Source organism: Mchenga conophoros, linkage group LG10 (assembly GCF_057382185.1).
Source record: "Mchenga conophoros isolate Kocher_MC1m ecotype Shallow Benthic linkage group LG10, M_conophoros_male_GT1.1, whole genome shotgun sequence".
NCBI classification, from domain to species: domain Eukaryota; kingdom Metazoa; phylum Chordata; class Actinopteri; order Cichliformes; family Cichlidae; genus Mchenga; species Mchenga conophoros.
In genome coordinates, this window is record NC_140535.1 from 15993382 (window position 1) to 16008406 (window position 15025).

Here is a 15025-nt window from a genome sequence, read left to right on the forward strand (position 1 = left end):
CTGCAAACTAGCTATGCAGAAGAGCATCTCCGAGTGTCAAATCTTGAAGCAGATTGGCTGCAGCAGCAGAAAATCACACAGGTTTTTTTTCTAAGAACAGGAAACTGAGGTTAACAATTTGCACAAACTTGTCAATGTCGTATGAGTCTTGATTTCTGTTTTCATTTAGATGATAGGGTCAGAACTTGGCCTAAACAACATGAAACATGATTGTGTCAACTGCAAACTGAGCATCATCTAAACACCACAACCTATTTGAGTATTGTTGCTGACCATGTCCATCCCTTTATGTGTACTAGTCTTCTATCGGCTGCTTGCAGCAGGATAAAACACCACGTCATGAAGCCCAAGTCATCTCAAACTGTACTCATAAGGCTTCCACACCCACCAGATGTAAATCCAAGAGAGCCTTTGGGATGTGGAGGAATAGGAGATTTACAACATGTATGTTCAGCTGACAAATCTGCAGCAGCTGTGTGATGATATGTCAACATGGACCAAAAACTCTGAGAAATAAGAATTAGCCTTGGAGGTGAATGGCGTGACATGTGTAGCAGCGAGGTTTAAGATCTGCTGGAAGAGCAGAGTACAGTCTGCTTTCACTCCAACATTAACATTTATTCAAAGCAGTTATGTGGGGGGAGGCTGTGTGATAAAAGTGACGGTCAGTTTTCATATTTCATAGAAGCAAAAGGTCACAAAAGACCAGATAGCAATTGTGCTTTTGCCATAATTATACTGGTGAAATCACTTTAACATGCTCATGGCTCAGTACCAGAACTATATCAAATAATTTTGTCTACAGGAAACAAAGCCACACCTAGGGTGGCTGAGTGGTTAGCACCATCACCACACAGCAACAAGGTTCCTTATTTAAACCCTGGTCGGGGAATTTGCATGATCTTTCTGTGCCTACGTGGAGTTCCTCTGGGTACTCTGGCTTCCTCCCACAGTCCCACAGTCAGTTTAACGCATGATTCTAATGTGAATAACATACTTAAAGTGTAGCAGATGAAGTACTGTATGAATATACAATTTTTATTCCTTAAACTCAGCCTACAAGCACAATCTGTCTAAACAACCTGCAGTCATTGAAAAAGAAGGTTTTCACAGGACTCCGTGCATCTTCAGTGAAGCATTATATTTGCAGAAAGTTGGAAAAAAGGATACAAAATATTTCTGATGGCCTCTGTGTTCATCTATTCACATTAAAACTCATTTCCTATAAAAGAATGAAATTCAAGTCTCTAACTCAAAGGTAACAGCAAAACAGCTGCAGACAACTTGATGTTCATGTGTCTACTGAAAGAAATAACACTGAATAAGACACTGCAATCCCCCAAAGCTTGTTATGAAGCAGTCTATAGCCAGAAGCGTTGGAGATGGTCAATTGATACAATGAGGAAAAGCAGCTGCACGACATGTCTGGTGGAGGTTTTTGCTGCTAAAGCAAGATCTGTGAGTTGCTAAATAAAGACGTCATGCATGCAGAACTGTGAATGATAATCCTACATGTTCAATAAAGACAAAAAAAAAAGGCATAAGTGAGTTTAGTCAGAGTGTGTTGTGACAAAACAATCAAACATTCAACTCACAGGCGCTAACAGAAAAGAATGTCTTTTTTTTCTTAACATAAAAGATTCAACAGCATCACGTTCTTGATTAAACCATGTTTTATTATTCCTAATATTAGATGTAGATACACAAGTCAACAAACATTATCTTCAATTTGTAATGAAAATGCTCCACAGCACACTGACATCGTGTGGAAAGGTCTGATATCACAGACACGTACCTGAAAATGGACAGCAGTTATACTTTTTGCAATAAGTTGCATTAGTAACAGTAGTAGTAATAGGAACAACAGTAGCAATAATGATAATAATAGCAATTAATAATAGTAGTGGTATTAACAGCTCTGAATTACAGAGGAAGGAACAGACATTCGTCAAAAGAAATGAAGGTAGGTGGACAGGCTGCGAGACAGACCACTGGATGAAAAAATGCAAGCTCCCACTAGACAGCAAAGATCCTGCCTTCTTCTAAAAAAGGAAGCTCAAATTGTCACCAGTCTGTTTTCAATCATGTGTAATACTTAACACGTTGGTTTTCTGCTTCATTAAGTACTCCATCGTTACAAATACTCTTAGAATCAAAACGTAACTCTTTGACATCAATAACACATACTTCTCATGTTCTGGTCAAAGCTCACCAGTAGCACAATGTTATTTTAAAAGGATGCCATTTGCAACATCAAATCACAGCCAGCTAAGGACGTTTCCACAAGACTGGTTTGCCAGGGTCACTCTGCATTAAATATACAGGGCAGTTTCAATACGTGAGTGTGTGAAAGAGAGAGAGAGAGAGCTTGTGTACAGTATGTCAAGTATGAGAAATATTTTTGCTTCACATGACCAATTTGGCCAAACTGGTTTGAATCATTCACATTCAAATGAGCTGATAAGAAAATACACTGTGTGACCTTTGAACTTGGATCGCCTAATATCTGATGGAAACTGTTCAGAGCGGTTATCGCTGGAAGGGGAAGGACTCCTTTATTCAAAACTGTGCACAATGTCTGCAAACTCCACTGGCTCGCTTATGTATGCAATGACCTTTTTTCACCTGGATCCCACATTGTAGTTCAGACTGAAACTAACTGGGAGCTCCACCATACACTCAGGAATGCAAACTCTTACAGTTAAAGAGACGAGGCAGGTTTGATAAATCTGGACCGCGTGCTGTTAACTGAACCCAGACTTGTTGCGGCATTCCTATGAACTGACCACTCTTTTATGGAACTGTATACCCATCCAAGCACTAATCAGCTTTAATAAGCTACTTTCAATATCAGTGCAACACAAATAGTTACTTGCAGCTCGTTTGCTTTTATGGGACTCCGTCAGATGTTTGTTTGTTAAACCGTTGCTGAATCTTTGCTGTTATAAGCAGTTAATTCATGCTTGGTAAGTAACTGACTACACCAACCAATTAATATGAAGGCAGAATGTCAGGTTGTAGTGTCTACATTCACAATATACTATAAATGCCATCTTCATTTGAAATGTACAATATGTGAGGAGACTAGCAAACCTAACACCTATCATTTGTTTACATAATCCATAGTAGGTCGCCATTTGATTTATTTTCACCGCCAACTGATTATTACTTGCTCTCCAATTATCAAGTCCAATGTATGTGTATATTAACACATGTAGATGGCATAGATTGGACACTTGGAAGTATAAATCTAGCTGAAATCATGCCACATATTCAAGAGTGCACGGCTGATCAAAGAGAGTTGAGGGCATTCTTCTATTTCTGGGGTTGGTGCCAAATCAATCCACTGACATACATGAGGTCATTGCCACAGGTCACTTTTTAAACAAACTTTCGTATCTTTTTATAAAACTTCCTTGACAACTCAATCGTTTGGTGAGTAAAAAGAAAAAAAAAAAAAGTGGGTTTAGTGTATTTGTAGTGGGTTCAAGTAAGGCTCAGGCTCATATCTCTTTGTTGTAAAGCACACAGCGCATTCCTCAGTGCCTATCCAGTGTCACCTTCACGCACCTCACTTCACCGGTAAAGCCATCTGTCAACCCTCCTTTTGTCCTGCTCAGGTCCCTGTGCTTCAGTTTTTTATCTATACACACTGCCCCCGTGCCTTCACATCAGTAGGTGGAGAACGGAAATAGATATCAGATGACTAAAACAAATAACAAATTGTCTCGAAGATCATCGTTAGTGATGTCAGCTGAAGATATTTTCAAACCAAAAGAAAAGCACAGCTCTGGGAAATCATTCCAGTGATATTAATTTCTGTTTCTGCCCGGTTTACCGATTCTGAGTACCGAAAAGCAGCATCCATCTGGCCACGCTTGATCCGAAAAAACATAAACATGCAAAGTCCACAGCACCACAACTCACACAAACGCACCCACGCACACACACACACATGCACACGCTAGAAAACTAATCTTCTCTGCTTTGTACAGAAAAAAGAAAGAAAGTTGAAAATCAAGCAGAAAAGATCACTCAAAAAGAAAGAATCAAATACAGGCAAAATTAGAGATAAAAAAAATAGTAAAACCACTTATTAAATATATATATTATTTTTTCAAGGAAAATTGTGATCACTTACTGCACACTGCTAAAATTCAATGAGCTTTATTTTCCTGTCAGAACACCTCATAAACTGTCATTCCTAAAAATAAAAAAAAAGGAAAAAAGAAAACAAAGAAAACAAAAAGATATAGTACATACAAGGGCAAGCTGACATTCTCCACAAAACCAAATTTGCTTCTCTCAACAACATAAATCAAGATTATCTACCATCAAATTAGTCTTTGTCAAGCCAGCAACTGAAAAAGATAAATAGTAATAATGATATCAATAATATTGAGATTAATAACATCAATACCAAGAACAGAAGAAGAGATGTAATGTGATCCTTTCTAATAGAGAGCAGTTAAAACTGGGCAAATGAATCAAAATGCAGCAGAGTGGAAAACCATCATCTTTTTTTTTGTTTTTTTGTTTTTTAGAGAAACAGTATCACAACAAGGTTAGCTAATCAAGACTCACTGAAGAGCAAATATTCCTACAGAGGAGGATCCGGTTCACTAGACTGGAACTGTCTCTCTGCTAATGACATCCACCCCCGGTTCTGACTCACACTAATGACCTCTGTTGGTCAAAACAGGGTGAGGGCTCTGATTGTTGGGTGCAGTTAAAGTGAGATGTGGACTGGATGAGTAATAAAATAAGTGACACATAAAACCAGCAAAGAGGGAGAGAATAAAAGAGAAAAAAAACAACTTTTCTCAGCTACATGACGCAGCTGTTAACAGATTCCTCGGGGCTTGCACAGAGAGCAGTGTGTTTGTATGACCTGTTTGTACTTTCCTTTATATCTGCCTCAGTTTTTTGAAATTTTGACAAATTTAGTTCCCATCCATGATTTTACAAATGTTTTATTTCTTCTTGCCGAAGAAGCTGAACCTCTTCTCGCGATCCTTCTCTTTCCCATCCTTGTTGCGCATGGTAACGCCTCCAGCTTCACCCGAGCTGGGCGAGATGGGCGGCATCGTCATGGCACGGCTGAGGGGCCGTGGAGCTCCAGGCGAGTCTCCTGATCCTTTTGGAATGGAGCTAAGGATGGACTGGATCCAGGAGCTCATCTCCGCCTTTCAACACACAAAAGAGGCTGGTTATGTTTTATATTCCCCTAAATGTGTTTTAATGATTTGAGCAATATAAACCTGTTATGTACATCTCACCTCATCCTTTGCTTGGAACAGGTACTCTTTCCCATCCCCTAACCTGCAGTCACAGGGTTGAAAGGGTCAACACTTAGTCAGGGGTAAATTTAACGTCTATTACACCAATCTTACTATTTCACCGTGGCCTTTAACTTTCAGACACTTCATGCTGTCCGTCTTCTCACCTGAGCTTGAATACGTGTTTCCTTTTCTTATAGTCATGGGCTATTTCACACACAGCCTCTCCCAAGCTGATGGGAACTTCTCCGTGGTATGGAATGCCGTTGCTAGCACTCTTGCCGTCTTTATAGAAACCAAGACTTCCTTTTCGTAGGACACAATACACATTCTGCCAGGACCTGCGGGAACAAATGAACAGGATAAAAGTTAAACTGTTCTACATACAGATTGATATCGCTAACTAAAGCCACGTCAGCATTTCTTTCTCTTTGCACGTGAACAAATCTTCTTATAGCAACGCTCACCTGGTAGCTGCCTTTTTGATGTGAGACTCCATCTCCTGTTTTCGACAGAGCATCCCCTCCATGGTCTCTGGCTCCGAGTCTGCCGCGCCTCTGCTCGGTAAAGTGGCAGACGGATCGACGCGAGACGATGCCAGTCCGCTGTCTCTGCCCGGTCCGTTCACTGACTCAGACTCTGAGCCCTGTGGTTAAAACCAGGACATGAATGGTGGTGAGGGGGGCAGAAAAAAAAAACACAGCTGGATGGAAGTGGTGATTAGCAAAGCAGCCATTCACAGCCATACACGAAAAAGCTATGATGACGTCTGCTTTGACAGCACTGTATGATTACCTGAGATAACAGCATAGCGAGGGTTCAGGAGGTCTACATAATCACACAGCATTCTGACATTGCACAGACTCTTACTGGTAAAACACACAATTAAAATAACCAAACATACAGGAAACAGGCATGCTACACTAAACTAGATTTTAAATTAATTTAAACTGCTCCAAAGAGACCCGAAATCCAACTTGTGAATACATTTAAATATTATTCTAATGCTAATCTCAGCTTCTTCAGTCAAATAAAAAATATAAATAAATAGTCCTACACTATTGCTCAATTACAGTTCACCTCTAAGACTGGAGATGTTGAGATCTTAGAGATACTGCAGCTTAAGTGTTGTGGCTTTAATTGATCTTATAAACCTTAAAAAACATCCACAGACAACAGGATTTTGCTTCTAGTACTGCGACTATAGTACAAAACGGAAACTCAGGGCACCTTTTGTGTCACGTACTTTTCTACAAAGGATTCTCACGTGACTCCATCAAAAGACTGACACTCAAAGGCGACTCACACACATGGATAAAGACTAAAACAAACTACATATAAATTAGCTTTGAACAGCTACATTTATCACCACATTTACTTTGGGCTCCACATTTACAGTCACTCCTGTCCTGGTCAATATGAGCACATATAAATATATAACTGCATATTTGATCCATGAAAATAGTGTGTTCATGAATCTGCATCATGCCTTTAAACAGCGATGGGGCTCGTTAATGATAGCTGTAGCTCATGAATAAATAAAGCGATGGTTGCATCTGTGACAGAGAGCAATAGCTTCTCAGTAGAAGGAAAAAGGCACTGCAGTTGACCAGGAGCTGAGCGGAGGCTGTGAAGGGGACGAGGGGTAGCTACAAAGCTGACCGTGACTTGGTACTCACACGCTCCTGCTGCTTTGGCTTACACACACGTTTAGGCTCTGATTTCTTTCCCACTGACAACGATAGCGATAATGACTGCTGGCAAAAACGCAATAAGAAATTGTTAAGAAGTCTGGGGCAAAAAGATGAATGTCAGGATATGGCTTGCACTTCTAGAACTGCAGAAACACAGAAATAGTTCTCGTTCATTTAGTGATTTTCTCTGTAGCATCAGTTGCAGAGGTTTGCAACAGTGCTGCCCACAAGCAGCCAATCCATCACCTCTGACACATGAAGTCACCGGGTACTTGTTTTCATCTGCCACTGAAGAGAATCACTCATATAACATGTATGAATTTAAAGTGTAACACAGTTTTCTTTCCAGAACCTAACCCAACGAGTGGCTACATATAATAAACATATCTGTCAAGCAAAACACAACTGCTTGCTAATATACAGCTTGGCATTACACTTCACAAGTTAGATCAAACTGTCTGATGGATATGAATTTTAATGACCTATCTAATAATGTGTGAGATGAAGGAAGACAACACGGTGGACTACATGTTAAATTATGCTGGAAACTCTGTAAAAATCAATGAAGCACTTGAAGCATACACACAAAGCGTATCTTACTTGTGATGTGTCATTGTCGCTGTGTACTCCGTTCACTGACACGGACTGATTGAGAGTGGTCTGGTCCAGACTGGTTCTGTGTTACAGAGGGAAAAGAAAGCATGTTAATTTTTCTCTCGTAGTGTGTTTTTGCTTTACACGAACACTCTTGTGCTCTACCCAGTCTTCTCTTTGGCATACCTGGCTGCAGAATCATGTGGTTGAGTTTCTGTCTCAGACTGTGGCACTTCTTCTACTGGTGGAGGAGTAGGAGGTCGCCTCGCTCTCTCCTCTTCCTCCCGCCTCCTCTGATTTTCTTGCTCTTCAAGCTAAACAGTGGAAAACAATTAGCCATTTTTTAGTGTAATACCAAGGGAGTCGGGTTTCTATTGTCTAAATTATAGATGATGCAGAATGTACTATATCCTACACATCCTGCATTTACCAGTGTACTCCAGAACAAGCCAAATCTCTCTACTTACTGTAGTGAGCTTCTCCAGCTGCACGAAGCGCTCTTCCCAAGCCGTGGCGAGTTTCTCAAAGGCTTCATGGCGCTTAATTAGGCTCTCTACTTCATCCACATTTGAGCCCAACTCTGCTGCGCGCACCAGAGGTTCTTGCCCAGCCAACCACGACTCTGCCACATAAGCATCACGTCCGAACTGCAACACCTCCAGCACTGATATGAAGATGACCAAAGGCCACAATATAGAGAGAAAAACAAAGAAAACACAGAGAGGATGAGAAAAAAAGAATTATAATTCAATGTACAATGCTGCAGTTGCATAAAGAGACCTTTAAACCGGAGGTACCGGTTTGCATGTTATCTACCATCTCTTGCGTGTAGCAACTTGCCTACAACACCATGCACTTTTGCCACGGCTCTGTTGGCCTAAATGCACCCGTGTGCAGTCCAAAAATGTGAAGCATGCATACCAATTTGTAAATGGTCCATCTTGTCTTGCCATTTTTTGTTGATCTTATCTCTTTTTTCCTGGAGTTGAGTCAGTTTTTCTCGGATCTGTAAATAGGTGAACAGGTTCAGATATCAGTTCTTGAGTCAACATGGTTTTTTGTTTTTTGTAAACATGCACTGTTCTCTCTCAAGACAACCGTAAATGTGACCCACTGCAAAATACCTCATCAGATGCATAGTGGTTTTTGTTGATCAAAGTATTTCCCATCTCAACACAAGCAGTGAAGCTGTCTGTCCTAGCGTCAATCTCTGATCTGATGTCTTGATGATTGGCAATTACTAACCCTGCAGAAGATACATCCCTATAAAAAAAAACCCCCACAGGAGATAGGAGAGGCAGGTTATATATGAATAAACAAGTTATTGTTGAAGTTATTTTATAGTAAGTGGAAATTTAAGCAAAAAATGACATTTACCTTGGGCTATCATGTGCGTCAATCTGCAGGTTCACACCATCCATCCAGAGCATGAGGTCTCGCACCATGTTGAAGAAGCGGAATTTCTCCACGGTGTCCAGCAGGAGGAGCCTGCGAGCCTCGCCAGCCTCGAGCAGGCCCTCCCAGGCAGAAGTCACAGCATGTTCGCTTCTGTGAATGTCATCCGCTTTCTCACCAGCGTAGGCCTTCTGCAGGCGTGCAGCATCATCCTGCACTTGATTCACCTAGGAGTTCAAAGGAGCAGAGGGATATTTGGTCTCGTATTCACATATTAGTTTCGCCATCTAAAATGAGATCACTTTTAGCAAGTGATAACTGACCTGTCCGCTGAGGGCCTGGATGTCATGTTCAAAAGCGGTGTGCTGTCTGTGCAGATGCTGGACAGTGTTGAGGTCACGGCCAAGTTCAGAAGGCAGTGCTTCCCTCTTCTCCTTAACACGTCCAAGCACCTCCATGGCATCTTGATGGAAGCGGTGCAGCTCATAAGAGGCTGCCAACATTTGCGTGCGTGTGTCAATCAGCTCCAGCAGGTCAGCCCAGGCCTCGTTTAAACCGTCTTTCCATTCAGCAACACTGGCGTTCTCAGGATGACCCGACTCAATCAGATCATCTGCCAGCGCATTTACACCATCCACACGCTCTTGGCCGATAGTGCTGGTGTCACGAGCAAACTCCCGGAACTTGTCCCTCAGCATCTGTACAAAGAAAAAGAAAAAAAACAGGGCAAAAGGGAGCAACATAATTAATTCAGCTAAATCTCTTTGAGCTTTCATGTCTCCAAAGTATGCTGCTGAGAGGAAAAAAACTCACTGTGACATGTTCATAGTCCTGTCCTAGTTCATGGGAGCCAGCAACCACCTCTCTCTCTGCAATCCACTGTTCCAGGTCATCCACCTCCCGCTTCAGCTGGGTCAGCCTCAGCCTCTCCTGAAGCCGTCCCCGACGCTCCTCAGCAAGGTCCTTCAGACCTGCGTACAGCTTGTCAACTTGGGCTTGTCGTAAGGTGATTCTTTCGCTGTTTAATTGAAAATGAGAGAGATGAGGTTATGGGTGTCCTGTTCTATTTATAGAAGGTGAAGTGTGGCATCTGAAAATGTTCACAACGTCTTGTGCTCTCACCTCTCTGGGTGTTCATTGTTGACCATGAGACGACTGCTGTTGGCCAGTTGGTGGATGGTTTGGGCGTAGTCTTCAAGTGCCTGCTCAAGGATCTGGTGCTTCTTGACCATCACTAGAGCATTTTGCTCATCCTGAGAGAAAAAGAGAAAATTATCAACTTTCTTCAAGCACAAGATGTAGGAAAAAAAAGCAATTAAATCTCACTTTACACGAGCTTACCTTGGCTTTTTCTTCTGACATCATGTGCAACTCTTGCTCTCCCATCCAGGCCTCTGCCTCCGCAGCATCGGCATAGAACTGCTGGGCACGATTAGCCTCTATTAGACGGGCATGACGCTTGTCTGTCTCGGCGATCAACTGGTCCCAAAGGCTCTGCAGTTCAACTAGGCGATCCTCCAGAACAGACTGGCGTTCACCATCTACCTGGGTCTGAGTCTTGCCTCGTCTGTGGATGTCATCAATGCGAGGCTGATGGCCTTGAATCTCCTTCTGCAAAGTCTGATTCACAACCAGAGACAATATTCAACTTTCTTAGTTGGCTAACATTCCCTACTCCTCAAAATCTCTCTAAACTCAATCCAAGTGTCTGTTTAAAGTATTTAGATTCTTGCATGTCAAAGTTTGGAACCTGATTACCCATAAAATTACGTCTTATCTCTATGACTGTGGTCAATGTTCAATAAAGACATAAAAATACATTATTTTTGTACTGTAAATTTATTCAGGCTGTTCTCGACTGTGACTGTGACTTATATGAAAATGAGACCACATTTTATGAGTAATCAATACCAAACCTTTGCCCTTTAAGCTACTTACAATGCAACACCTAAAAATAATACTGAAAATTTGTAACTTTTTCAAAATATATTGAAAAAGCTGCAACTTTACCTGGTTCTTCTTGATTAGCAGCTGTACAGTGGGCAGGTCTTTTCCATGGTCTGTGGAGGTTGCTAGGGGCATCCTTTCTGTCACCCACAGCTGAGAGGCAAAGATTGATTATTAATTATCTTAATGTCAGGATATATTTTGTCAGAAACTGTTTATTTTATTGATGGAATCACTAAGGTTATCCCACTCACAATTTCATCCTCCAGGTCTCTGTTGAATTGATGTGCTTCTTTGGAGGCGAGCAGCTGCTGTCTCCTGAGGTTGAGTGGGTCTTGGAGGTTGGCGAAGCTGTCGGTGACACGCCGTTGCTGACCATCTATCTCAGCCAGTCCGGCATCTTCCTGGGACAGAGCCAGAGCCTGAGACTTCAGGGCCTGCACCTCCTTCTCTCTGACCTCCATTTGATGCTCCAGCATCTACATAGAGAGAGCACAAACATTAAAGAAACAAATGCATAACATTTAGCTCCACTAAGCAAACATGGCTACTTGCACCACATTCATTTGATTATATGTAATATTGAACATGTTTAAAAAGTGAGACTTTTTTCGCCCATTTTAAAAATGTATTTGCAAGACTAATTTTAAAAGTGCTTTTTCTGTACTATGTAGTGTACCTGGTGCTTCTTGAGGAGGATGTTCACACTGGTCAGATCTTTTCCATAGTCATCACTTTGCAGCTGACCTTCAAGGTTTTTCAGCCAAACATCTAGAGCGGAGCAGCTCTGTGTGAAGAGCTCTGCTCTGTTAGCATCAAATAAGCACTGAGCCTTCGTACGAGTTGTGCTCTCCAGCTCCTCCCACTGACGCTGCAGGTCCTCCAGGGTCTGCTGGACAACAGGTTTCAGCTCAGGCTTCTCAGCAACCAGTGCTTGACCCTCCTGTTAGAGATGAGACACAAAAACAAGCTTGAACGTTATTAAATGTCCCATTTGGTCAAAGTCAGTGCCATTTTCCAGTTTTTCAAAAGGGAAGCTAAATAAAGAAATTAAATTATAATGACATGGATGTTATGATTATACATTTACTGATTTAACTGGCCACACCTTATCAATTTTGTCGAGCCAGTCTTTGTTGGAGGCCAGCTCTGCCATGAATGCCTGGTGTTTCTGCCACTTGCTGTGAAGATTTCTGGCCTCATCATAAGACATGTCCTGAGCCGTCAGCATCTTCTCATTTATCCACAAGGTGAGCTATGAAAAAGACAACAGCATAATGGAAGTTTCAGTTTCAATGTAAATATCAAGATGCAATAGTTTGCATTAGTACTCAACTAAGCCATATTCTTACCTCTTGTCCATCTTGGAGGAAGTGCTGAAGTTCCCGGTTATCCTTAAGCTTGGTCAGCAGTTCATTTGCAGCCTCTTTATTCTTAAGATGTCTGGAGAAAATAAACGGGAAAAAATGTTTAGCCTTCAAACATCTAATTAAAAATGTAAATAATAAAAAGTTATATAAATATCAGTTTTTCTTCCTTCTTTTACTCTAACCTTTCCTGGATTGAATCAACCTTTTCCTGGATCTTATCAGAGTTTGCATTAGAGTCATTAATGAGGCGTCTTCCAGCTTCCACCACACCAGTTATTTTCTCTTCACTGGCCTCTGTGGTGGTGAGGAAATCCTCATGCTTCTTAATGGCCTCCTCTGCTGCCTGAAGACTGGTGGGCATCTCTGTGTGGGACAGCACGTACTCCTACGCAGAGATGGACACAAAAGGAATGTTAAACATCGTCTCACATGCAGTTTTCATAGGTAATTATCGAATTCCAGTGATTTTTACTTTTTTTTTTAGGCCTTTTTTCCTGTTTATTTATACAACAGAGTAAGACATTTAAAAATGTGGGAACTGGTAAAGAAGAATTTTTCATAGAATATCAGATCCATTTTCTCTGAAACGTGCAGTTATTTGCTTTGCACCAATAAAAAAAAAATTGTTATTTCTTTGTCGAAGAGTATTTTCCTAACCTGGCTGTTAAGGAATGCCTCTGCCTGCTTTGCATCTCTCAGGAAAGTCTGGAAGTCGAAGGCTTGGGCCAACAGGCTGTGCCGATTCTCCCACATGCGCCGCAACTCATGCCAGCCAGTGTCCAATGCCTGGAGCCTCTGGGCCAAAAACATGTGCTGGGCATCTGTCTGACCTTGGGTGACCTCCTCACCAACCGCACGCATCTTTTCATAGTCCTCCTTATAGTTATCCACCTCGTTCTTGATGCTCTCATGCTGGGCTAGCAAACTCTCAGCCTCAGGCAAAGAAGTGGGAATATCCTCTGAAGCCACGGCTGTCTGGGTGCGGGACAGCCAGGACTGGAAGTCATCCAAATCCCTAAGGAAACCCTGTAGCTTGCTAGCTTCCCCCAGTGACTCTTCCCGTCGCTTCATGGTGGCGTTCAGTTCCTCCCACACCTCTTGAATCTCTCCCAAGCGTCCTTGGATCTCTCCTGCTTGATCTGGATGTTCCTTGGCCAACTTTTCTGCCTCATTTCTCAAGTCATCTAATTTCCCCTGAAAAGATAAAGAAAAATATTTAAATTGCATATATTATACTAAAATACCTCATCACAAAACCCTAAATAATACTATATTCATTTTGCCTTGTTTCACTGGTGTTCTGGTCCCACCCTCCACCCATTACATTTACACCTCCCATACCTGGATAGCCTCAAGGTCCCTCTCCATGCCAGTGAGTTTGCGTTGTAGTGCCATCACTCCCGCCAAGTCATTGCCAAGACCCTGAGTAGATTCAATAACTTTGGTCTTTTCCTTCATCCAAGTCTGGATCTCATTACACTCGAGTTGGTAGTTCTGGATGTTGAGAGCCGACTCAAGATCTTGTTTCTTTTGTCCAGCCAGTTGCTGAAACTCCTTCCATCTAGAAACAACACAGACCAGGCTTAAAATGCTACCTGCACGCCTTTTAAATAATACACATTCCTCAGCAGAAATAGGGTTACAATAATTCATAAATGTAGCTCTGACCTGTTGTTTAGTTGGTCTGCTGTCTGGTGGATTTGGTCTTTGTTACAGTTGTCTGAGCTCAGCAGCTGCTCTGCCACCTGGTTCACATCAGTGACACGGGTTCCTAGGTTGTTCATCTCAGGTTCCAGTGTCTCAAATCTATATCCATAAATGAAACACCATGATTAATTCACTCATTCTATCTATCATAGACATTTCTAGACATTATAGTAGATTTAAAAACACTGACTGTTTATTTTTAAGATTAGAGCTTAGATCAATATAATGTACAATTTTCATCTTTGCTTTATGTCATCAACATTAATTTCCGCGATTACATGTAATGTCATTTCACAACTACAAGTGTCCGTCTTAGTCTTTCAAACATGAAAAGATTTTGAAGAAAAATAATTAATCTGTCATCATCTTTGGCATTCGAACCTTCCCTCACCCACAGACTCACCTTTGCTGTACGACCTCCAAGTCCTCCAGCTTTGTAGGGATCTCCATGCCATGTAACCACTGTTCCTTTTCCTCCACCCAGAGCTGACAGGCACCAGCTTCACTGAACATGCGGTAGAGGGCCAGGGCACCTTCCAGAGCCTGGCGTCGAGCTGCTGACAGGGTCTCCAGTTCTTCATAACGTTGTTCAATAGCAGGCAGACGACCATCCACCTACAGTCAGCAATAGGCAGTAATTTAGTACTACAAACAGCATGCAATCATTGAAGAAGTATGAAAAAGAAAGCACACGTACTTCAGGGTAATGTACATAGGCCTGTGGCAGTGCTTGGACCTGCTCGTGCAGAGAGTCAATTAGGGGGTGGTGACTCTGGATCTCCTCTTCTATCTCCCTCTGCTTGCGAGCTAGAGTTTGGGTAGAGAACTCATCGTGGCCCACCTCCTGACTGGATACCTGTCTAAGTGTCTCCATGATCCATGCCTCCATGTCATTGGCATCCGTCTGAAACTGATGCAGGGCCACGGCTTCCTTAAGGCTCTGCTCTCTTTGCTTAGTTGTCTGAGAAGCATCAAAAATAAGAATATTATGGGTAAAAATGCAATATTTGAAGAAAGCACCTTAGAATTGATGATGAAC

General features: G+C 41.9%; 1 protein-coding gene across 4 annotated transcripts in view; it reads right to left on the reverse strand.

Annotated features, from left to right (window-relative positions):
- Window positions 1-1655: 1655 nt before the first annotated feature.
- sptbn2 (spectrin, beta, non-erythrocytic 2) overlaps window positions 1656-15025 on the reverse strand; it is a 53561-nt gene continuing 40191 nt past the window's right edge. For 2 of the 4 annotated variants that reach the window (XM_085288835.1, XM_085288837.1), the window contains 26 exons: window positions 14684-14947; window positions 14390-14601; window positions 13948-14085; window positions 13621-13840; window positions 12937-13473; window positions 12462-12664; window positions 12262-12352; window positions 12018-12164; window positions 11589-11852; window positions 11164-11388; window positions 10973-11062; window positions 10304-10582; window positions 10085-10215; window positions 9776-9980; window positions 9286-9660; window positions 8945-9189; window positions 8692-8830; window positions 8489-8573; window positions 8035-8231; window positions 7754-7881; window positions 7574-7649; window positions 6959-7036; window positions 5747-5925; window positions 5447-5620; window positions 5280-5322; window positions 1656-5186 (listed from right to left, as the gene is read on the reverse strand). In XM_085288835.1, coding sequence (XP_085144961.1) covers window positions 4974-5186; window positions 5280-5322; window positions 5447-5620; window positions 5747-5925; window positions 6959-7036; window positions 7574-7649; window positions 7754-7881; window positions 8035-8231; window positions 8489-8573; window positions 8692-8830; window positions 8945-9189; window positions 9286-9660; window positions 9776-9980; window positions 10085-10215; window positions 10304-10582; window positions 10973-11062; window positions 11164-11388; window positions 11589-11852; window positions 12018-12164; window positions 12262-12352; window positions 12462-12664; window positions 12937-13473; window positions 13621-13840; window positions 13948-14085; window positions 14390-14601; window positions 14684-14947 — 4938 coding nt within the window. In that variant the 3' untranslated portion in view covers window positions 1656-4973. The remainder of the gene's footprint in view (window positions 5187-5279; window positions 5323-5446; window positions 5621-5746; window positions 5926-6958; window positions 7037-7573; window positions 7650-7753; window positions 7882-8034; window positions 8232-8488; window positions 8574-8691; window positions 8831-8944; window positions 9190-9285; window positions 9661-9775; window positions 9981-10084; window positions 10216-10303; window positions 10583-10972; window positions 11063-11163; window positions 11389-11588; window positions 11853-12017; window positions 12165-12261; window positions 12353-12461; window positions 12665-12936; window positions 13474-13620; window positions 13841-13947; window positions 14086-14389; window positions 14602-14683; window positions 14948-15025) is intronic. The other 2 variants (XM_085288836.1, XM_085288838.1) reach the window with 2 other exon arrangements.